The sequence below is a fragment of the Haliotis cracherodii genome, unplaced genomic scaffold (assembly GCF_022045235.1).
Source record: "Haliotis cracherodii isolate W230 unplaced genomic scaffold, xgHalCrac1.p SCAF_2, whole genome shotgun sequence".
NCBI lineage: Eukaryota > Metazoa > Mollusca > Gastropoda > Lepetellida > Haliotidae > Haliotis > Haliotis cracherodii.
In genome coordinates this window covers 65,657,248-65,682,144 of record NW_027266275.1, presented here as the reverse complement: position 1 = coordinate 65,682,144, position 24,897 = coordinate 65,657,248, and the positions used below count along the sequence as shown (strand labels likewise).

Below are 24,897 nucleotides of genomic sequence, written 5' to 3'. Positions count from 1 at the left end.
AGATAAAACTTAAATCAACTTCAGTGTATGCATGACCAGATTGGTTTATATGTGTATCTTAATACATTTTGACAGGAGTATGGTCAAACGTTAAGACCTACAGCGGGTAGGTAATAGGGGGATGGGTACACGGGTAGTAAATCTGGACTCATCCCAGCCCTATTAAGTGGACATGGAATGTCAAATCTCATCATACCATCATATCCTCTCATGTACACAAACATGCATCCTTCATAATCCACTGTAGACTGTCTCCATGACAACAGAAGTACCCTTCACCTCCTTAACTTTGGTTTGAATGTAAACTGATAATACATGCTGAAATTACATAATTGAAATATGCATTCATTTTTACCAATACTTAACTGGTCTTGTTACGTATGTCTCAGATACAATTGAAAACATCTGGTAGCATGAAGACCCTCCCAATCTTTATTACTTCTCACGGAAAAATCTTTCAAACCAAAATTCATTCATAACTCTCATTCAATTAATTACTTGCGTGTACAAAGCAGCCATTTTGAATATAGATCTATGCTATACTTTCATTCAGAAGATGCAGTCCAGGGTATTTGGAATGGATCTATGTAACGATACACTGGATCAACAGTTTCAATAGTTATCTATTATGGTCCATATATACTGAAGGTAAGAAATAAAGGGACATGGGAGAGAGCATGTGTGTGATGTACCCACATTAAGATCAACACAGATACTTTACCCATGTCAACACGCCAAGTGCAGATATTTCACATGATGACACTGTCTACTTTTCAGCACAGACTGTTGACATACGAAGCAGATTGATTGAAAAGGAAGCAATATGCTGCATTAATGGTATTGGTCTCCTAATTTATTTCCATGAGTATATGTGTAAGATGACACTAAGACACGTCAGTTCCTTGATATTGCACAGTTTGCAGCCACTGTAGTCCGGTTTCACAAGGGCTCCTTAATGGGAAGGTCTTCTGGTTCCTCCTCAGGCATGTACTGCCCTCGTATAGATACATATTCCCAGCCACTCTGAAATGAAAGAAATACAATTATTGTGGTTCCTGGAAGTCTTCACATCAGTATGTAGTCTGTTTGTTGTTAAATGCTGAACTCAGCAATATCCCAGCAATATGACAGCAGTCTGTAAATAATCAAATCCAGGCTAGACGATCCAGTACCTGACATCATGAGCAATGATCTACACAAACTGGGATAGAAAGACGTGAATCAAAAAAGTCAGTAAGCCGGACTACAACCCGATCCCATTAGTCGCCTCGTATGACTAGTATGGATTGCTGAAGACCGATTCTAACTCGGAATCTTCACGGGAAGGGCATCCAAGCAATGAGGTTTACATTCATTCTGTATGCGGGGCAGTGGGGTAGCCTAGTGGTTAAAGTGTTTGCTCATCACGCTGAAGACTGGGTTCGATTCCCTAGATGGGTACAATGTGTGAAGCCCATTTCTAGTGCCCCAGGCCTTGATATTGCTGGATTTGGTTTTGGTTTGTTGTTTAACGCCACACTCAGCAATATTCCAGCTATATGACGGCGGTTCGTAAATAATCGAGTCTGGACCAGACAATCCAGTGATTATATCATGAGCATCGACCCACGCAATTGGGATCGATGACATGCATCAACCAAGTCAGCGAGCCTGACCACCCGATCCCGTTAGTCGCCTTTTACGACAAGCATAGTCACCTTTAACGGCAAGCATGGGTTGCTGAAGACCTATTCTACCCCGGAATCTTCACGGGTTGATATTGCTGGAATATTGCTAAAATCTGCGTAAAACACACACTCACTCACTCAGTATGCAGAAGACACAAGTCCAACATGGTCACAACACACAATATGAAACGCACCCCAATCACTATCTCCCAGCTGGTCCCCATGGGACAGACATCGCTGATACCCACACGTCGATAGATAACACCGGGGCCTCTCTTGTTCTTCATGAAGTTACTGTCAGTTACGATCCACACCTAGCAGCAGAGACGAACATTATGTTATAAACTGACATATAATCCTAGAAAATCACAGATCACTGAAACATGAACATGGTTTACCAATAGAGCAGGATACACTCACCTTTGCACCACACACCTGGTATCATCACTATATAATTTTTTAATTTGAAGTTTACACGATATACAGCTATTGCAATGGACGAGAGGTCGGTCAAATGACCGCGAAATTGTCATTCATAAGTGTATGAACGACATAACGAAATCATCGTCTGGTAGTAAACTGTCGTGTAGATAATGGCTGACTGCAGGATTTGCAGAACATGTGTTCTGTCAACTCGGCGTCAGTAGATATTTTCCAAATATTTTCATGTTTTTAATCAAGATGCTCACGTGATTTGATGCACTTTTCGATATAGATTTTGATTATCGATCAGATCTTCTTGACTGGGTGCCACCACTTTGTTTGAGTGATGTGAGGGAGGAATCTCATTGGTCAATAGGAGGGACATATAAAGGACATAACTCATAATAGCCACTGGTTGCACTACGATCAAGCCCAGAAAATCCAGCCATGTTCGGCAAGGCTGGAGACTGGACTTTTATAGTCTGTTAACTCCCTTGCCTCAGGAAGATGATCTTGATAAAATACAATGTATCCCGCCTTGGAGGGAAATAAATTTCTCAGAGGAAGAATAAATCCCTATACCCCGTTTCAAAGCAAAAAAACACATGCTTTCTTCGAGCCAATAAGTCATGTGACATAGCACAAAGTTAACTTTAGCTCAATTGAACAGCTGTTTTCTATCAATTTTGAATTTGTTTTAATTTGTTTACAATGTCATTAAAAACATGTTGGTAAGATTAATTTGTTGTAGCAGTATTACGAGGGGTACATGTGGTTTTATGTGTCCCTCGTTAGATGGTATAAAACCTAACGCGAGACGCATAAAACCCCACGTACCCCTTGTGATACTGAGTGAGTGAATATGGTTATACGCCGCTTTTAGCAATATTCCAGCAATATCACGGCGGGGGACACCAGAAATGGGCTTCACACATTGTACCCATGTCGGGAATCGAACCCGGGTCTTTTGGTGTGACGAGCGAACGCTTTAACCAATAGGCTACCCGACTGCCCCCCTTGTGATACTGCTAAAACTAATACTATATTACAGATGGACAAAACTCTTTCCATATTTATATGAAACCTCTGCCAAACACAGAGTCCATTGTACCGACGACGTGAGCATGTGTTTATGAATCACTTTCAAGTTGTGATGATACCAGGTGTTTGTAAAAATGTGATCATACCCTGCCCCATCAGTGGCAGTCATCACAAACACATACAAAGGCAAGTCAATTGTTTCCTGAAAAAAACACAGGAACATATAGAGAATTGCATCAGAACATGTTTACCATACATCTTTTTTTAAGCTTTACTGAGTCATTGGGGGGCATGGGTGGCCCAGTCATCTAAGGTGCCATGATTCGCTGTGCAAAGTTGCATCCCTTGGACACGCCAGAAACCTATGATTGTGGGTTCAAATCCTGGTTCGCCCTGATTGTGTTTCTAGGTTTGTCAGCACCATACCTGTGCTCGTGGGTTTCACCGAAGCGGTAAACGTCACTTCAGGCTTTCCTCCCACATTAAGCTGACACGCTGCGATATAACTGTAATACTGTTAATAACGGCGTTTAACCGAACTCACTCACTCACTCACTGAGGCATTGAACACAGGAACATGTGCAGGAACAGATGGTATCCACATCATGTCCTGAAACATGCAGATTATCATAATATTTAAGGCTGAACAAAACTAAATTAAACACAGTTGAGGCTGAAGACATCAACCCATGAAACTGATGCTGTTTGTCTGTTGGATCTATACAACAAGATGGGGAGGCTGGTGAGAAGCCTGTACCTGGTCTTGGGGTCCCACTGACACAGACTTGACGCTGTTGGACACATACCCCCATCGAGTTCCCTCGGGGAATGTTTCTGTAATCTCCTGCCGGTACCACAGGTTACCTGAAAACACATGCCAAGTCAGATCTGTTACCTATATTCTTACATCAGTGCATTGTTGTCTCAGTATCCTTTAGGAGAAAGTCATGCTTTTGTAGATAATACATTAATGTAAGGCTAAAAAATACGGACAATATTCTTGTGCATCAAATGTCACTTCAGTGCATTGTTATGTCTCAGTATCCTTAAGGAGAAAGTCTTGCTACTGTAGATAATACATTAATGTAAGGCTTAAATATAAGGACAGTACCCATATTCTCGTGCATCAAATGTCACTTTAAATCTTGCACATCTGTCTTTTTATTGCCAATAAAACAAATATTTTTTCAAATTTCCAGCTTCATATAAAATAGACAATTCTATCCATGCTTTACAACTGTCATTATTTTCCTCCATGTCAAGAATGATGAGATCTAATTGGTCCACATGATCTTTATAAAATGCTGTACCCTCTTTATAGGGAAATAAATTTCTTAGAGGGTGAATGTTTTTTCAAAATCAAAGAAAGTCACGTGACACAGCATAAGTTACCAGTAACCTCAGCTCAATCGAAAAGCTGTTTTCTATCAATTTTCAATTTGTTTTCATTCTTTTACAATGTCATATTAAAACATGTTGGTAAGATAATTTCGTTGTAGCAGTATCACTCGGGGTTCCTGGGGTTCCATGAGTCCCATGTTAGGTTTTATACCACGACCCGGAGGGAGGGAGTTGTATCCTTCAGTACAAGCTAGAGCCATACTGATGTGTAACACTGGACCACATTTGGGGAAAACAAGACTTGACACCCTCTAAACAAGACTTGACATCCTCTAAACAAGACTTGACACCCTCTAAACAAGACTTGACATCCTCTAAACAAGACTTGACATCCTTTAAACCATTCCCTAAGTTTCATACTCTCCTCCTCATACCTCGCGTGTCGACGGCCCAGACTGCTGTTGTCCCCACCGAGATGTGTTTCAGCAGACAGCCAGGAGGGGGAGGGGGCACCACTTGCAGCCAGCAGGTGCCTGAAGCAAGGGAAGTCTTATGTAACATACAGTAGATCACGGATATAACGAACACGGATATAGAGAACAAACGGATACAACGAACTGTTAAAAAATCCCCGATTTATCTCCTACATGATATATAAAATTTACGTATATGACGAACTCTCTACAGCGAACTAACATATACAGGAACTGATATCTGATCACCGACAAGCCCATCTATCACTAATTAGTGATGTGTATAGTGAACTGAGAAATCTTACTCAGTGTCTAGTGTCACTGACAATTGGCTGTACGCAATCAGCGGCGAATCAACACAATCGCGGCGAATCAACACAATCAGCGGTGACGGATCAACCTTGTTATACTTAAATGAATGTTATGAAATGTTATCAATTGAATGCTATGAAGTGATCACTGCTAATACAAGTCAACGCTGCAGTTACGTGTCTTGTGTTTTGTTTGATCCAAGATGGCGGACGTTTCCGGAAAACGTCTATAACGAACAACAGATATAACAAACTGATTTCTCCGGTTCCTTGTAGTTCGTTATATCCATGTTTTACTGTACATGGATATCAGGAGAGGTGAGGTGAAATGAGGTTTAACGTCAAGCCTAAGATTATTGTGCTTATATAGCGACATGCATGCACGCGTGTGTGGCTGCTTGTACTAGTCTGGACTGTTGCTGATTTATAATGCTAGCCCACTGAGATACCATGCCTAGCTTTAACATGAATACCCCACTCAGACACAGTATACTGATTCTGAGCTGACCAGTCCTTGTTTTAGTCCAAAAATGCCAAGCGCCAGACAGGGTAACAACAAGTACCATCTTTAATGTCTTTTGGTATGACGCGCCTGGAGATCGAACCCCTAACCTTCCTCTCTCTGGGCAGACGCTCTACCACTAGAAGAGGCGGTCTACATGGATATCAGAGACATAGTACTAGACATTGACTCCTTAAAGTGGACTGACATAGGCTCCTTCAAGTGGATTGACATGGGCTCCTTAAAGTGGATTGACATGGGCTCCTTAAAGTGGATTGCTATGTACAAACCTGCTATGTTGTACTTGGTGACCCCCGGCCTGTACCAAGCTGATCCATCCTTTGCTAGGGCCCAGACCCGGTATGTTCCTCCAACTGATACTGCTCGAAACGGCTGGTCGGTAGCTACAGGGATCCAGCTGTCTCCCTGGAGACAAGAGAGCAAGTGAAGAGGTATACACACAGTTCTTATCAATACACAAGGAAGGGGAAATGTGAAAAATCAAATCATGTCTGCTTGTACCATATGTCCCGTGTTTTTTCAGCTGAATAATTGACTTGCCTTTGCATGTGTTTTTGAAGGGTGCCACCAGTTGGACAGGATACGTTCACCTTTTCGTCAACACCTGGTATCATCACTATTTGATAGTGATTTATAAACACATGCTCATGATATATTCGGAATCGTACAATGAACTCTGCTTTATGCAGAGATTTCTATTGGATATGGAAAGGGTAATGTCGCTTTATTTGATGAGACGAGGCAAAGCTTCAAACCATTAGCCTACCTACTATCCCCTTTACGACAATGCCAGGTCGTAATTTGGAACAGATAATGTCACAATATGACCATTCTTTTCAACAAAGGTCATGCTTTAGTTCTTTCTTAACAAACCTACCTACCTGCGGATTCTCCATGGTAACCCCTAGCCTGGTCAACACATTTCCATTCGTGCCAACTGCCCACAGAACCACAGGTTCACTTGACGACGTCACTGGGTCCACCTGGACCGACACGTCAATCAGCGGCACAGAGACACACGGCTGCCATGGTCCTACAGTCTCCAGCTTACATTTTCTGGTGTCACAAGAAGAGAGAGTTGGGTTTAAGTTGCTTTGAACAGTTCTGTAGTTGGAGGTTTAATGCAACTCAGCAATATTCCATCAATATGACGACATAGAGTGAGGGGCCAAGCTCCGACGTTCATACAATGTGTGGCCCTCACTCTATGGAGGTTCATACTCCAATGAACACACACAAAGTGAAAGTCAATTCGTATATTTTTTTATCACAATTTTTTACCTTGTAGGCCTTGATCTTTACACAAGTTTATTTAGTATGTGTGACTTCATTTTTACACTGGCCTCCATACAACAACCAGTTGTATCGCGGAAAGAAATAGTTCCTCCAAAAGAGAGGTGACATGAGCGTATGTATGCACAACTTACTCTTCAGAAACATCTGACACAACACATGTATTCAAATATCACCATAAGATGAGAAAGGGCTGTTAAGAGCTACCTCATTAGTCAGTCACAATGACAGAGCGTCGTAATACATTTACATCAAGTATATGACGCCAAAATGGCTGACACGTAAACATGACGAAGGAGATTTCAGAAATTGTTAATGATCTTGTGGTGGTTACATGTTTCATTCATCATTGATCAATGGGCCTATTATTGAAAGGGAATTAAAGATGTGTCAAATAGACACATTCATAGATTGTCGTACACTGTCACTTTCAGCTTTGACAGGGATCGATACTACGATAGCCTGGCAGGGCATTTCCCCGTTTTGTTTACTGGGATGGGTCATTGTGAGGATATTCTTATACAATCATGCAGTCAAACTCTGTGACGTTTCTCAATGTATACTAAAACACTCAGTTCAAGATTAAAGGGTCGAAACGATGAAAAAGAATGTTTCTGTATGTATTTACGTCCGTCAGTGTTTATGTCAATTCAAGAACACGGTCTCGTGAAAAATGTATGAACGTCAAATTGTGTCGCTCATACACTTATAAATGTCAATTTGACCGAACTCTCGTCCATTGGAAAAGGCGTATATCATGTCAACTTCAAATTAAAAATTATATATATGTGTAAAGCCCTCACCTTGTCCATTTCTTTCTCCGAACGCCGTCCCTCAGTCCCTGGCCTTGGTGAAACGGCCTGGAATGTTGATGATTATCATGAACTGATATATTCCACAGACTTTAACACATAGTAACAGATACAAGGACAGTACTACAAATCATATCTCCTGCGCCTGTGAACTGGATCCAACAGAGGCCTTCATAAAATCAACAAGAGTAACAATCTTATAAGACTGGAAAGTAGGATTGAGGGAGCATGGTCATATGCAGCTTTTAACACTATTCATTCTCGCAATCTCAGGGTGGAGTGGGTTTATACATGGTACAGAGGTGGGGAATCAAACCTAAACCACAACTGTGGTGAGCCAACACTGTTACCACTAGGCCACCACCTCTGATTTGTTTTAAATGTAATAGGTGTGGCCCAGGGCATCTGTCAGTGACTCTGGCATTTTTTCAATATCCTGGAGTAATTGTTGGAATAACACAACAAAGTGGAAACAGTCCGTGAACACACAATGTGGCAGGAAACAGTCAGTGAACACACAATGTGGCAGGAAACAGTCAGTGAACACACAATGTGGCAGGAAACAGTCCGTGAACACACAATGTGGCAGGAAACAGTCAGTGAACACACAATGTGGCAGGAAACAGTCAGTGAACACACAATGTGGCAGGAAACAGTCCGTGAACACACAATGTGGCAGGAAACAGTCCGTGAACACACAATGTGGCAGGGAACAATCCGTGAACACACAATGTGCCAGGAAACAGTCAGTGAACATGGCATGTGACAGGAAACAGTCAGTGAACACACAATGTGACAGGAAACAGTCCGTGAACACACAATGTGGCAGGAAACAGTCTGTGAACAACCAATGTGGCAGGAAACAGTCCATGAACATGACATAAGACAGAAAACAGTCAGTGAACAAACAATGTGACAGGAAACAGTCCGTGAACACACAATGTGGCAGGAAACAGTCGGTGAACACACAATGTGGCAGGAAACAGTCCGTGAACACACAATGTGGCAGGAAACAGTCCGTGAACACACAATGTGGCAGGAAACAGTCTGTGAACAAACAATGTGGCAGGAAACAGTCCGTGAGCATGACATGTGACAGAAAACAGTCCGTGAACAAACAATGTGACAGGAAACAGTCTGTGAACACACAATGTGACAGTAAACAGTGAACATGACAGGAAACAGTGAACACACAATGTGACAGGAAACAGTGAACATGACACGTGACAGGAAACAGTCCGTGGACATAACATGTGACAGGAAACAGTCCGTGAACATAACATGTGACAGGAAACAGTCCATGAACACACAATGTGACAGGAAACAGTCCGTGAACACACAATGTGGCAGGAAACAGTCTGTGAACAAACAATGTGGCAGGAAACAGTCCGTGAACATGACATGTGACAGAAAACAGTCCATGAACAAACAATGTGACAGGAAACAGTCTGGGAACACACAATGTGACAGTAAACAGTGAACATGACACGTGACAGGAAACAGTGAACACACAATGTGACAGGAAACAGTGAACATGACAAATGACAGGAAACAGTCCGTGGACATAACATGTGACAGGAAACAGTCCGTGAACATAACATGTGACAGGAAACAGTCCATGAACACACAGTGTGACAGGAATCAGTCCATGAACACACAATGAGGCAGGAAACAGTCCATGAACACACAATGTGACAGGAAACAGTCCATGAACACACAATGTGACAGGAAACAGTCCGTGAACAAACAATGTGACAGGAAACAGTGAACATGACACATGACAGGAAACAGTCTGTGGACATAACATGTGGCAGGAAACAGTCCGTGAACATGACATGTGACAGGAAACAGTCCATGAACAAACAATGTGGCAGGAAACAGTCCATGAACACACAATGTGGCAGGAAACAGTCTGTGAACACACAATGTGGCAGGAAACAGTCCATGAACACACAATGTGACAGGAAACAGTCTGTGAACACACAATGTGACAGGAAACAGTCCATGAACACACAATGTGACAGGAAACAGTCTGTGAACACACAATGTGACAGGAAACAGTCCATGAACACACAATGTGACAGGAAACAGTCTGTGAACACACAATGTGGCAGGAAACAGTGAACACACAATGTGACAGGAAACAGTGAACATGACACGTGACAGGAAACAGTGAACACACAATGTGACAGGAAACAGTGAACATGACACATGACAGGAAACAGTCCGTGGACATAACATGTGACAGGAAACAGTCAGTGAACATAACATGTGACAGGAAACAGTCCATGAACACACAATGTGACAGGAAACAGTCCATGAACACACAATGTGGCAGGAAACAGTCCATGAACACACAATGTGACAGGAAACAGTCCATGAACACACAATGTGGCAGGAAACAGTCCATGAACACACAATGTGACAGGAAACAGTCTGTGAACAAACAATGTGACAGGAAACAGTCTGTGAACACACAATGTGACAGGAAACAGTGAACATAACACGTGACAGGAAACAGTGAACACACAATGTGACAGGAAACAGTGAACATGACACGTGACAGGAAACAGTGAACACACAATGTGACAGGAAACAGTGAACATGACACATGACAGGAAACAGTCTGTGGACATAACATGTGACAGGAAACAGTCCGTGAACATAACATGTGACAGGAAACAGTCCATGAACACACAATGTGACAGGAAACAGTCCATGAACACACAATGTGGCAGGAAACAGTCCATGAACAAACAATGTGGCAGGAAACAGTCTGTGAACACACAATGTGGCAGGAAACAGTCCGTGAACATGACATGTGACAGGAAACAGTCCGTGAACAAACAATGTGACAGGAAACAGTCTGTGAACACACAATGTGACAGTAAACAGTGAACATGACACATGACAGGAAACAGTGAACACACAAAGTGACAGTAAACAGTGAACATGACACGTGACAGGAAACAGTGAACACACAATGTGACAGGAAACAGTCAGTGAACATGACACGTGACACGAAACAGTCCGTGCACATAACATGTGACAGGAAACAGTCCATGAACACACAATGTGACAGGAAACAGTCCATGAACACACAATGTGACAGGAAACAGTCAGTGAACACAGCATGTGACAGGAAACAGCAAACACAGTGTGAAACAGGCAACAGGCAGCAGGTAACAGGTAACAGGTAACCTACCTCTGGAAGCTGGACGCATGCTGCCAGCCATTGTTGTCCGCTCCCCCCTCCACTTCGTAGTCAACCCGCCAGTCACTCACCTGCACAACAGCCATGTATTGACATATAGGAACTCAAAGGGGCCACTAATTTTAGTTTGTAACAGGCATATATACAGCATACATACAACAAATGGATGGGACCAAAAAGCAGTTCGTTATATCCGTCAGTTTGTAATAAGTGTGTTCATTATAAACGTAGTTTACTGTATACATGGTATATGAAAACAATTAAGTAAGTAATTATGCTACCTCTCCCCACAAATAACTTGACAGTAACCTGCCAGTGTGTCAATACTGTTGCCATTGTAATGGACAACTCACTCACTGCCAGTGTGTCAATACTGTTGCCATGGTAATGGACAACTCACCCACTGCCAGTGTGTCAATACTGTTGCCATGGTAATGGACAACTCACCCACTGCCAGTGTGTCAATACTGTTGCCATGGTAATGGACAACTCACCGCCAGTGTGTCAATACTGTTGCCATTGTAATGGACAACTCACCCACTGCCAGTGTGTCAATACTGTTGCCATGGTAATGTACAACTCACCGCCAGTTTGTCAATACTGTTGCCATTGTAATGGACAACTCACCCACTGCCAGTGTGTCAATACTGTTGCCATGGTAATGTACAACTCACCCACTGCCAGTGTGTCTACACTGTCACCATGGTAATAGACAATTTACCTACTGCCAGTGCATCTCCACTGTTGCCATGGTAATGCACAACTCACCCACTGACAGAGTGTCTATACTGTCTGGACAACTCACCAACTGACAGTGTGTCTATACTGTTGCCATGGTAACGGACAACTCACCCACTTCCAGCGTGATGAGGGAAGCTGCACTTCCTCCTTGCTGTCGTGTCTCTGGCTCATCTTATCACTCCAACTGTAGCCCTCCATCACCACCCCCCTGAAACAAACACTCACTGCAATATGTCGACCATCACCACCCCCCTGAAACAAACACTCACTGCAATATGTCGGCACCACTTTCCATCCCACCCACCCCTGAAACAAACACTCACTGCAATATGTCGGCACCACTTTCCATTCCACCCACCCCTGAAACAAACACTCACTGCAATATGTCGGCCGAAGACCCGGGTTCGATTCCCGACATGGGTACAATGTGTGAAGCCCATTTCTCGTGTCCCCCGCCGTGATATTGCTGGAATTTTGCTAAAAGCGGGGTAAAACCGTACTCACTCACTCACTCAGCTGAGGATTAGCACCAAACAGAACCTTTAGTAGGCTTTACTGTCTCATAATTTGTACTTGCTCTGTTGACATGAGAGTAACATTTGTCTAAAAAACCCATTAATGTTGACATATTTAAAACTACATATTGAAAGCATTTGTCCTCCTTTACGTCTATCATCACCTTAAAAAATCTAAATAGCAATTATTGGATTTGCTAATGTCTTAACTTTTGTAAGTTTGTGAATAATATTCTGGCAGGAATGTGTACACACTTACCTACTGGAGTAGCCAAACACAGGCAGCCATTTCTGGTTCTCATAGACCAACACAGTCCTCACGTCAGTCTGCAGGAACACATCCTTTGACAAGTGAGATGTTGCTGTACAACAGACAGATGCTAATTTACTTCACAACCTGGTTACAGTGTATTACTGGGAATTTCCAAATATCAATAAAAGGACAACGATTACAAAATCTGGATGCCGTTGTACAAAACAACCTTAGAGCTACAACTGTCATAAGTCAATGTTATCGGAGTTACGATCAGCTTAGCGCTAAGATCGGTCTGCACAAAGGCACCCTGGGAAGTTGTTTACACTGCTGATTTCACTGAGAGGTGGTATCATCCGAGTTACTGGGATTCTTGTACACAGCAGCAACCTCAGGAAACAGGTAGGGTCGAACACCAAGCACGCATGTAGCACGCATATAGCACAGATGTAGCACACACGTTCATGAACTATCTTGCTGAAAATACCACTACCCTGATAATGCAATACCTAAATGTAACTAAACATAAAGGAAGAGTATTGGTAGTTTAAATTTCATGGCAAGATATTGCAATAAGTCATGTATGCAATGACTAATTTGAAATAAAATCCTCAGGAAATGGAACCACAACAATGTTGAAATCATTGGTTCCAAATGAAATTTCAGTGTTCAAATTAGGAGATAAACCTACTATGTTTTGAAATTTGAGGCCATCTCACTGTTATTTTAACTTAGAGTGAGTGAGTGAGTTAAATTTTACATCACATCGGCAATATTTCAGCCATATAGCGATGGGTTTAACTTAGAACCAAGTGCTTTAGGTCTATACTAGTTACAAATCTATCAGTACAGGAATTGTTTGTTTGTTTGTTGTTAATGCCGCGCTCAGCAATATTCCAGTTATATGACCGCGGTCATTAAATAATTGAGTCTGGACCAGACAATCCAGTAATTGACATCGTGAGTATCGATCCACGCAATTGGGATATGATGACATGCATCTACCAAGTCTGTGAGCCTGATCACCCGATCCAATTAGTCGCCTCTTACAGCAACGTTGGTTGCTGGAGTCCTTGGATGGGCGGCTGTGTTCCACAGCTTGACTCCTGAGAGTTTCTAAGGCTTCGATCCTACCCGAGACTCAAGCATGTTTAGTGTATGTGGTGCATAGTCGCCCTTTATGGCAAGCATGGGTTGCTGAAGACCTATTCTACCCCGGATCTTCACGGGTTGGTACGGGAATTGAACCAAGGTCTTCAGGATGGCAAGAATACACTAAAACCACCAGGCCATTATCTACCTAAGATGAACAACAAACAAAGAACCATAAGTTTCAGTAACCATAAGACAGATGATTCAAACCTTTAAAGATCCCTCCACCATATCCACCACTGTTGGTCCACACGGAGTGGTCGTATCCGATGCCCCAAGTTATCCCACACAGGGATGTCTCCAGGAGCTTCAAGTGCCCACCCTGCTGCATCCAGCGCATCTCATGACCTTTGACATGCACCTTGTCAGGAGGGTGGACAAAGATGTCTCCCCTCTTCGTAGTTGACCACACAGATCCTTGAGGAACCGGCTGATTGAGTTTCCACCTCATGGCATTCACTGTACACAGCAAGGACACCTGGGGGAATAGCACAACATGTTGGTACTCTTTCTAGTGCACAGCAAGGACACCTGGAGGAATAGCACAACATGTTGATACTCTTTTTAGTGCACAGCAAGGACACCTGGAGGAATAGCACAACATGTTGGTACTCTTTTTAGTGCACAGCAAGGACACCTGGGGGAATAGCACAACATGTTGGTACTCTTTTTAGTGCACAGCAAGGACACCTGGAGGAATAGCACAACATGTTGATACTCTTTTTAGTGCACAGCAAGGACACCTGGAGGAATAGCACAACATGTTGGTACTCTTTTTAGTGCACAGCAAGGACACCTGGGGGAATAGCACAACATGTTGGTACTCTTTTTAGTGCACAGCAAGGACACCTGGGGGAATAGCACAACATGTTGGTACTCTTTTTAGTGCACAGCAAGGACACCTGGAGGAATAGCACAACATGTTGGTACTCTTTTTAGTGCACAGCAAGGACACCTGGAGGAATAGCACAACATGTTGGTACTCTTTTAGTGCACAGCAAGGACACCTGGAGGAATAGCACAACATGTTGGTACTCTTTTTAGTGCACAGCAAGGACACCTGGGGGAATAGCACAACATGTTGGTACTCTTTTTAGTGCACAGCAAGGACACCTGGGGGAATAGCACAACATGTTGGTACTCTTTCTAGTGCACAGCAAGGACACCTGGGGGAATAGCACAACATGTTGGTACTCTTTTTAGTGCACAGCAAGGACACCTGGGGGAATAGCACAACATGTTGGTACTCTTTTTAGTGCACAGCAAGGACACCTGGGGGAATAGCACAACATGCTGGTACTCTTTTTAGTGCACAGCAAGGACACCTGGAGGAATAGCACAACATGTTGGTACTCTTTTTAGTGCACAGCAAGGACACCTGGAGGAATAGCACAACATGCTGGTACTCTTTTTAGTGCACAGCAAGGACACCTGGAGGAATAGCACAACATGTTGGTACTCTTTCTAGTGCACAGTAAGGACACCTGGGGGAATAGCACAACATGTTGGTACTCTTTCTAGTGCACAGTAAGGACACCTGGGGGAATAGCACAACATGTTGGTACTCTTTCTAGTGCACAGCAAGGACACCTGGAGGAATAGCACAACATGTTGGTACTCTTTCTAGTGCACAGTAAGGACACCTGGGGGAATAGCACAACATGTTGGTACTCTTTCTAGTGCACAGTAAGGACACCTGGGGGAATAGCACAACATGTTGGTACTCTTTTTAGTGCACAGGTAATTCAGGTAAATGAACAGGTGAAAACAGTCAAACAGGGTCAATTAAACACTAGACATGATGATTTATCGTTTAAATTGTATTTTCGCATTCTGCTTGGCATTGTTTTTTATCAGAGATTAAGATTAACATGTGGTTTGTCTCAAAAACAGAAGCAGCAATCAGCTGTACAAACATTTTCTCGGAATCTACCGGTGATTCGGTTAAAATTTACCCAAAAACTAACTTAGAAAAACTTGTATTCAATGATCAGAAAAATTGTATCTGAAACTATTATTTTATCAGGAATAACATATTCCAATATCAAGTTATTTTAGTTGCAGTTTTACTGTATATATTTGAAATAAATTAATAACCATAACCATAGCAGTTTGGAACAGATGATCACTATTGCAGGGTACCGGTATTTCTTTCGTATGGAACAATTTGACCAAAAAAAGTCATGATTATATTTGTCATTCATCTTCATCTGTTTTTGTGACTGCATCATGTCTGAGCCAGTGGTTCCAAGTCTCACAACTTGATGTGCAGAGTTATGTCCCTTATATTTCATAAATGTCATCACTAATTTGAAAACTCTAAATCATCCTTTTTAATGCAAATATGATTAGTTTGAAAACAAATCAAGAGGTATTTAATCAATGACAGAAACCTCAAAATTGATAAAACATTGGATTAATATTATTATTATTTTATCATTATCATTATTATGACCATTTTACCCCTGCCCTAAGCATGCTAGGGTACCTACCCAGTCCTCGACCTCGGATTCTGATGCCAGTTTGAGGAGCCAGGGCTGAAGGGACTTGACTGTGTCCGTGGTGTGGAGGACGACGGTAGTCCGCTCTTGGTAGTCACTCACTTGCTTCACACACACAATGTCCTGGATGCAGATCTGGGAGTGCTGCCGGAAACATGCAGGACAAGCGGATACACAATCAAGTCAGGAACATCACTGCTATTTAAGAAATACACGATGAGTCGGAGTTGTTTATCGTACAATAAAACCCTGCAGGGAGAATAAACCATGAGGGGCACATCGATCATCTATACCTTTTCTCCCAATACCGATTGTCATGTCTCTTCCACTTCTGGATGCGATCGTTCGGCCATCGCTTTTATTTTAGTTAACTAGCTACATCTATGGGGAACAACTCACTAGACACTTCCCTCTCAAAACTAACATTGTTCAATATATGATGTCATCAAGTTGCAAGCGCATTTTCCAATCTCCAGAAATGATGTCATGATAGAACAATGTTTTATCGTGAAATAAACCACGCTTCATTCTTCATTGTTCTTTGCGATTTATCGCGTAGCTATCTTATATATCGCAATAAAGTAGGCACTCTCAGTCAACCATAAACAGACCACAGAAAGCCTTAACTTCCAACATGGTGGCATCATTAGGTTTTGACCCAATAGATTAAAGTTACTGTTCCTTTCTTTTCAGAATTCACACACAAAACAAACATGTTCAGTGAATAAAGAGAACACTTCCAGGGACACGAATCAGTTGGTATGAAAACCATTCGTATTTACATGAACATCAATCTAAATCACCATCGTTTATATTGCTAAAGCTGAATAAAGGAAATATACAAAGGCCAGTTTTTCCCTGCTGTTAACTTATTTCAGTTATGATGAGTGAGTGAGTGAGTGAGTGAGTTGGGTTTAACCCGGCTTTTAACATTATTCCAGTTATATCACGGCGTGTCAGCTTAATGTGGGAGGAAAGCCCGAAGTGATGCAGGTCTTAGGCGTTTACCACTTCGGTGAAACCCACGAGCACGGATATGGTGCTGACAAACCTAGAAACATAATCGGGGTGAACCGGGATTCGAACCCACAACCAATCGCGGCGCCTTAGACGACTGGGTCACCCGTGCCCCCCCAGTTATGATGAAAACAGTAGGGCTACAGTAGACAGGGCTGAGACATACTCCACAAATATCACTGCAGGGGGCACAAGAATGGGCTTCACATTGTTTCAATGGCTGCGATTGGACCCAGGTCTTTGGCATGTCAAGTCCTACAAGGCTGCTGTTGGGGAAGGAATGCTATCCATCAACTTATCACTGCCCTAAAAAATGTTCATTAAATTTTGTCTTAATTGCTTCCCCCCGCTATGAAGTGAAAGGGGATTTAAGAATGGGTGCTGTCTGTCCATCCTTCCGTTCGTCTGTCAGGTTCGTTTCCAGAGCAAAACCCAAAAACCATGGGAGATATAACCACACGTGGCACATAGATAGGTCTAGTGGTGAATTGGTGTATTTTGACATTTTGGGATTTCTGACAAATTTTATTTCAAGTTTCAAAGGCAACGACTTTGACTTCAGACTGAAAATGGGGGTAGTGCTCCGTTCTGGAGCAGATCTGGAAAACATTGAATATATTTCTTCACCGAACTTGGCACATAGATAGGTCTAGTGAAAAACTGGTGCCCTTTGATAGTTTGGGAATTTTTATTTTTGAAACAACTTTGACTTAGATTGAAAATGGCAGTAGCGTTCATTTCCAGAGCAGATCTTGAAAACCATTCAAAATTTTCGAACATGTCATATTGGCGGAGGATATGGGTATTTCATGCTTGTTATATTTATTATGTCTGTTTGGATACTTCCCAACCACATGTACCTACCATGGGCTTCCCCTTGAAGGCGTAGTGTATGGTGAGGGAGCCTTCCTCAGTATCTCCGTGGCCCTGCTCCAGTTCAACAGAACAGTCAAGCCACTGCGGCCGCTTCCCAAACATGTACCACTTCATGTTGCTCTTCTTCAGCCAAGATGTCTGCAAGCAAACACCACACAGCTCATCTACTTGCTCATCATTTCATGGCGGTAATAACGATAACAGCGAGAAAGCTGCATTTGTTTAACAGGTTTAATTAAGTCTAAGAGTATTCTGGTCTTATCAGGCCATGTCAGGTTTATCTAATACTGTGGGAAGAAAGGGCAAAGTCATTGGGTTTATTGCTCTATGGAAATGGTGCAAATCTGAGACTCAAGCCCAGAATCAGTTGGTCCTGGAAGCTAACAGAAGTCGTAGTACTGGGAACGGGGGTTCTGGACCACTGTGTCCTGGAATACACCTGGGTGGTCAGGAACTCCAGTGTTCCCGTTTACCGGTAATTAACTGTTTTTTACTGGTAAAATTAGGCTGGGACCGGTAATTCATGTGACTATCAGTCACTGTGGACCAGCATATGAATTACAGAAAACATTGTTTATAACGAACACGCTTAACTGTTTTTTTACCTGTAAAATTAGGCTTGGAGCGGTAATTCATGTGCCTGTCAGTCCCTATGGGCTGGCAAATAAATTACCGTAAACATTGTTTATAGCGAACACACTTCTAACGAACTGACGGATATAACATGATATAACAAACTTGTTTTGGGGCATGTCATGAATGGATCCAAATAACTTCCACTCACCCTTTGCACTGCACTTTCTATGAACTTGAAGTTCTCTACTTCTCTTGTATTTCTGATGTGAAGTTTCTTGAGAAAGTCATCCCTCAAAGCCAGTGATATCTTCACTTTTGTCTTGTTTCCCTGGGGCGTTGCATCGTCACTTTCTGAAACCATCAAACTCAATCTAAAAGATGTCCAAAACTTCAAAGTCGTCATGATTACAAAAAGTACATTTAAAAAAAAAACAATGTAGAATATACTGTATATCGTGAAATTAATACGTCTCCAAAAGAATGCGACCGCTGGCCCCTAGCCAAAAATGTGACTCAATGTGAATGCGACACCCCCCTCCTGTCAAGCATCAGTGGATTTATATCTTAAGAAAATGTCCTCTGTCAGGTTTACAGGAGAATCCTCACCTTAATCCAACCCTACATTAATCCAATCACACACCAAATAGCACGGCTGATTAGCGCTGAGTAGAGCAAAAACAATACGTGCGAGCTGGCTCATGTCAGCTTTTGATGCAGTCTCAAAGAACAAAGACACTGAGTTGCGTGGGTGGCATCTGTCTGGACTTGCAGGTGTGATCAGTGATGACATAATTGAGTAGAACTCTCGTCTTGATGACATGACAATTTACAGGATGTAATGAGTGTTTGAATGACATTGTTTATATACTTGTTACAAGTGCTGCTCAATAAACATTGATGTGGAACACATAGTTGTTTGTTTTCAGCGTATGTCTAAGTTGGTATTTCTGCTATCCAAAATGTCTTATTGTTGATATAAATGTGATGTTTAATAATGCGAGCAAAGACCACTCGCATTTTTCACATTTAATTCATGCTCGCGTTAATTTCACGCTTTACAGTATCACAACCAACCTTGGTAACTTTGCAGCCAAGTTATTTTTGAAGGATCATCAAACACACAAGCCATTCCATTCAGCCAAGCCCAACAGTACCGCGGCATTGCGGGGGTCAACTCAAACATTGTGATAACATCCTGGTCAATTGATGGCGTGCTCCTCACTGAGATGGTCCCCGATATACCCGTGCTTGGCCCAATGGTTGTCCAAGGAGTACTCTCCCCTTGGTTAAATACAGGGCTCTCTGAATCCTGAATCAGCATGGATGAATTACCCACCACCTCCAAGGATGACGGCCTGTGAGGTGTGTGGGTTATCTCCCTTGTGTCCTGCAGGTCTGACATAGTGTCTTGTTCCAACCTTTTGGAAACATCTTCACTGGAGACGTCCTTCGAGTCCGCGTCATCTGATGTTTCAGTCACAGAAGAAATTGATAGTAAATCTGTCACAAAATTGATTATTCCGTCATTTTCTTCCGACGTAACACTAGATCCCAAGCTGTCTAAATTATCACAGGAACTTATCACAGATTTAGGCGACAGTTTGCAACTCACAGAAGCTGGGGAAAGTGCCCCTGGTTGGTGATTGTCCAGATTTGATTCCGAGGTTTCCAGATCCGTGGAGGTAATACTTACCTGTACAGGTGAAATGGCACTACATACATCTACTTTATCACAGGGTGTTTCTTGATCACACTGTTGTCTTGCTATATCTTCAGTACTTGATGACTCTGTTTCCATGGTTACTCCATTGTTGGAACGGCAGTCCTGTATCACAGATTTGTTTTCACCTGCTGTGAGAAAAGAATACAACATAGATTTGATTTTATTTTTTTAACTATTATTACTATTTCTATTATTATTATTATTATTATTATTATTATTATTAATAATAATAATAATAATAATAATAATTCCAACATCACACTCAATATATTCATGTAATTTTACAAACTGAATTAAATATCAGGCTGAATACTTGACACATTGACTGAAACGTATTATGCAGCATAATTGACATGATGTTTTAAGGGATAAGAGGGATTAGGGTCTTAAGGATACATTTTTTATTCTTATAACAAACAAAAACAAGAGTATAAAACTTCACACATCATTCCTAGATGAAGTCTTACTGTCAATTTTAGGTAGTGATGGCGGACACAATGGAAGATACCTTTAGCGAAGAGTTGTGTAATAAAGATTATCTAATCAGAAATATTCCAGCTGTATGATGGCGGTCTGTAAATAATCGAGTCTTGACCAGACAATCCAGTGACTGACATCAAGAAAATTGATCCACGCAATATGGATACAATGACATGCATCAACCAAGTCAGCCAGCCTGACCACCCAAACCCGTTAGTTGCCTCTTATGACAGTCACCTGTATGTAAGTTGAGTTGTAGCTAAGTAGTAGCAAAGAAGTATCTGAGTAGTAGCTAAGTAGTGTCTGAGTAGTAGCAAAGAAGTATCTGAGTAGTAGCTAAGTAGTGTCTGAGTAGTAGCAAAGAAGTATCTGAGTAGTAGCTAAGTAGTGTCTAAGTAGTAGCAAAGAAGTATCTGAGTAGTAGCTAAGTAGTGTCTGAGTAGTAGCTAAGTTGTAGCAAAGAAGTATCTGTGTAGTAGCTAAGTAGTGTCTGAGTAGTAGCAAAGAAGTATCTGAGTAGTAGCAAAGAAGTATCTGAGTAGTAGCTAAGTAGTGTCTAAGTAGTAGCAAAGAAGTATCTGAGTAGTAGCAAAGAAGTATCTGAGTAGTAGCTAAGTAGTAGCAAAGAAGTATCTGTGTAGTAGCTAAGTAGTGTCTGAGTAGTAGCTAAGTAGTAGCAAAGAAGTATCTGAGTAGTAGCTAAGTATTAAGTAGAAGCTGAGAAGTATCTGATAGTATTAGCCAAGTTGTAGCTAAGTAGTGTCTGAGTAGTAGCTAAGTAGTGTCTCAGTAGTAGCAAAGTAGTATCTGAGTAGTAGCTAAGTAGTATCTGAGTAGTAGCTAAGTTGTAGCAAAGAAGTATCTGAGTAGTAGCTAAGTATTAAGTAGAAGCTGAGAAGTATCTGATAGTATTAGCCAAGTTGTGGCTGAGTAGTAGCTAGGTAAAAGCTGAGTTGTAGCAAAGTAGTTGCTATGTAGTAGCTAAGTAGTATCTTAGTAGCAGCTAAGTAGTAGCTGAGTAGTAGCTAAGTAGTATCTTAGTAGCAGCTAAGTAGTAGCTGAGTAGTAGCTAAGTAGTATCTTAGTAGCAGCTAAGTAGTTGCTGAGTAGTAGCTAAGTAGCCAAGTTGTAGCTGAGTAGTAGTTGAGTTGTAGCAAAGTAGTAGCTTAGTAGTAGCTGAAATGTAGCAAAGTAGTTGCTAAGTAGTAGCTAAGTAGTAGCTGAGTTGTAGCAAAGTAGTAGCTTAGTAGTAGCTGAAATGTAGCAAAGTAGTTGCTAAGTAGTAGCTAAGTAGTAGCTGAGTTGTAGCAAAGTAGTAGCTTAGTTGCAGCCAAGTTGTAGCTGAGTAGTAGCTAAGTAGAAGTTGAGTTGTAGCAAAGTAGTAGCTTAGTAGTAACTAGTAGTAGCTGAAATGTAGCAAAGTAGTTGCTAAGTAGTAGCTAAGTAGTAGCTGAGTTGTAGCAAAGTAGTAGCTAAGTAGTAGTAGCTAGGTAGTAGCCATAGCAAAGTTGTAGCTGAGTAGTAGCTAGGTAGTAGCTAAGTAGTAGTCACATACAAACCTTTATTGGATATTTCGGCATCCATCCCCGATGCATGAGATGTTGGAAGCACAGCATCAACAGCCTGCTTGGATGAATTCTTCTGTATGGGAGTAGCTAATGTCATACAGAGGCCACGACCTTCATTTGATGGTTCATCCCTGGCAGGCTGCTTGATGGGCGTAGCGAGGGTCAAGCTTCCTCTCACTGAGCTGCCCTCTGACCACCCTGAGTCCGAGCCGGTCCGCATATATCTGGTCATGTGACTTGCTGCGGAGGAAGAGTATCGATTGGAGCCCTCTAATCCTGATTCAGTGATTGAGTCAGACGTGACACTTGAGCAGCTGTCATGTTGAAGTACGGCTGTGTTCTCTTTCAGTGACAGCAACTGCCAGGTCTTGCCACCGAAATCACTCGAGGTCACACCCGACCGGAAGTAGACCTCATATTCATTGAGACCAACAGCAAACACCTGTTTAAACCAGGAATATATCTATAGATGACAGAAAGTCACTTTTATTTAATTAGTGGTATGCGGTCGAATGGCTTGGCATGGACATGGGTGGTAACTGCAGGTGGATGGTGTGGAGGGAAAAGCATGCAGTTTGGCGTGAAATTTGAAAGTGTGTACGCTGTGAGTGGTAATCACTATGATTCTGCCACGAAATTTGTAAGTAATACATTGCAACTGCATGCATGATCTATGTATTTATGAAAATGTAATTTCACATAATGTTGGTTGAAAGCCAGAATTGTTTTAAAGTTACCACTGTGTTGTTGTGATGTGTGCATGTTATTACCTTATTGACCGTATTTTGGGCTATTAGGGAGTGAGTTTGTATTGTGATAAACTGGCTGCGTTTCGTACATGATTTTATTTTATTATTGTTTTTTTTTTTTAACTACGCACTCAGCAATATTCCAGCTATATGACAGTGGTCTGTATATAATCAAGTCTGGACCAGACAATCCAGTGATTGACATCATGAGCATCAATCAAGTCAGCAAGCCTGACCACCCAATCCCGTTAGTCGCCTCTTACGACAAGCATAGTCGCCTTTTACGGCAAGCATGGGTTGCTGAAGACCTATTCTACTCTGTATATTCACGGGTCGTTTAGTACATGAGGACATGCAAGTAAGCTTGTTGTTTTGTATGGTTTCAACTTGATCCTGCTTCCTCTGCTCTACTGATAGTATGTACCAACGCAACAGTACATAATCACTTATGCTGCTAGTGTTATACTAACACTCACTTGATCAGTGGGGGTGACAGCAATGTGTGCCATTTCTCCCACCATCTCCACCCACGTGCTGCCCGTAGCTGCCGCCGTGCCAGTCAGGAGTTGTGTCCCTTGGATACCTTTACGGTACCATACCTGATACATACTCGGGTAATTCAGTATCAGTGTGATGTACATGCTGAAGCTATTACTACAAATTGTGTTGCTAAACCACGACACTATATAAATACACAATAGTTACAATTCTCATTTCATAAAACTATACTGTACATAAATTGAAGATTATTGTACCGTTTGATGTTTAAAGCCACACTCAGCAATATTCCAGCTTTATGACAGTGGTCTGTAAATAATCGAGTCTGGACCAGACAATTCAGTGGTTGACATCATGAGCATCGATCCGGGCAATTGTGGTATGACAACATGCATCAACCAAGTCAGCGAGCCTGACCACCGGATCCTGTTAGTCACCTCTTACAACAAGCATAGTCGCTTTTTACGACAAGCATGGGTTGCTGAAGACCTATTCTACCCCGGGTCTTAACGGGTCTCATAAATTGAAGAAATAATGGACAATACTACATTACTAGTTTTATCACCACTTACAGGTGTGAACATCAATATTAATTTTGGTCTTCCTTACACAACGCAAGTGAGGTCAATGATGTTTTGAACGTTAGTTCATGGAAAGTCAAAAGTGATTTAAGTTTCAGATGTTTACAACTTGGGTAAAAGCCATGAGTATGGGTTCTGTGCTGACAGACCAAGGATCATCATCAGGGTGATTTTGGTCGAACTAACCAACAGTGGATCCCGGAACAGCGAAGCAATGCAACTCTGCACAGCCAACTTAGATCACAGTAACCAGTTCTCCATCCTACATCATACATCTGAAGCACAACATGTCCACTGAGTGTCCATTGGGATTTGTGAAGATATCTCACATACCCTGACTGCTCTACTGAGAACCAACTTCTCATTGGGAGGTTGAGACAATATATCACATACCTTGCCTTCTCTACTGAGAACCAACTTCTCACTGGGAGGTTGTGACAATATATCACATACCTTGCCTTCTCTACTGAGTGCCCACAGAGTGTTGAGACAATATATCACATACTGTGCCTTCTCGACTGAGAACCAACTTCTCATTGGGAGGTTGAGACAATATATCACATACCTTG

The 24,897-nt window shown here is 42.0% G+C and overlaps 1 protein-coding gene across 2 annotated transcripts in view; it reads right to left on the bottom strand.

The window, feature by feature from the left end:
• Positions 1-522: 522 nt before the first annotated feature.
• The window catches only part of LOC139469438 (tectonin beta-propeller repeat-containing protein 1-like), a 39,875-nt gene continuing 15,500 nt past the window's right edge, over positions 523-24,897 (bottom strand). Inside the window, exons 8-24 of one of the 2 annotated variants that reach the window (XM_071251606.1) lie at positions 23,726-23,848; positions 22,492-22,942; positions 19,804-20,580; positions 18,938-19,080; positions 18,142-18,291; positions 16,252-16,404; positions 13,970-14,237; positions 12,614-12,716; positions 11,951-12,047; positions 11,090-11,169; positions 7,876-7,932; positions 6,661-6,835; positions 6,049-6,184; positions 4,907-5,005; positions 3,889-3,995; positions 1,862-1,981; positions 523-1,023 (exon numbers count right to left, since the gene is read on the bottom strand). In XM_071251606.1, the coding sequence (XP_071107707.1) occupies positions 940-1,023; positions 1,862-1,981; positions 3,889-3,995; positions 4,907-5,005; positions 6,049-6,184; positions 6,661-6,835; positions 7,876-7,932; positions 11,090-11,169; positions 11,951-12,047; positions 12,614-12,716; positions 13,970-14,237; positions 16,252-16,404; positions 18,142-18,291; positions 18,938-19,080; positions 19,804-20,580; positions 22,492-22,942; positions 23,726-23,848 (3,123 nt within the window). In that variant the 3' untranslated portion in view covers positions 523-939. Of the gene's footprint in view, positions 1,024-1,861; positions 1,982-3,888; positions 3,996-4,906; positions 5,006-6,048; positions 6,185-6,660; positions 6,836-7,875; positions 7,933-11,089; positions 11,170-11,950; positions 12,048-12,613; positions 12,717-13,969; positions 14,238-16,251; positions 16,405-18,141; positions 18,292-18,937; positions 19,081-19,803; positions 20,581-22,491; positions 22,943-23,725; positions 23,849-24,897 lie in introns of those variants that run through there. The other variant, XM_071251607.1, reaches the window with a different exon arrangement.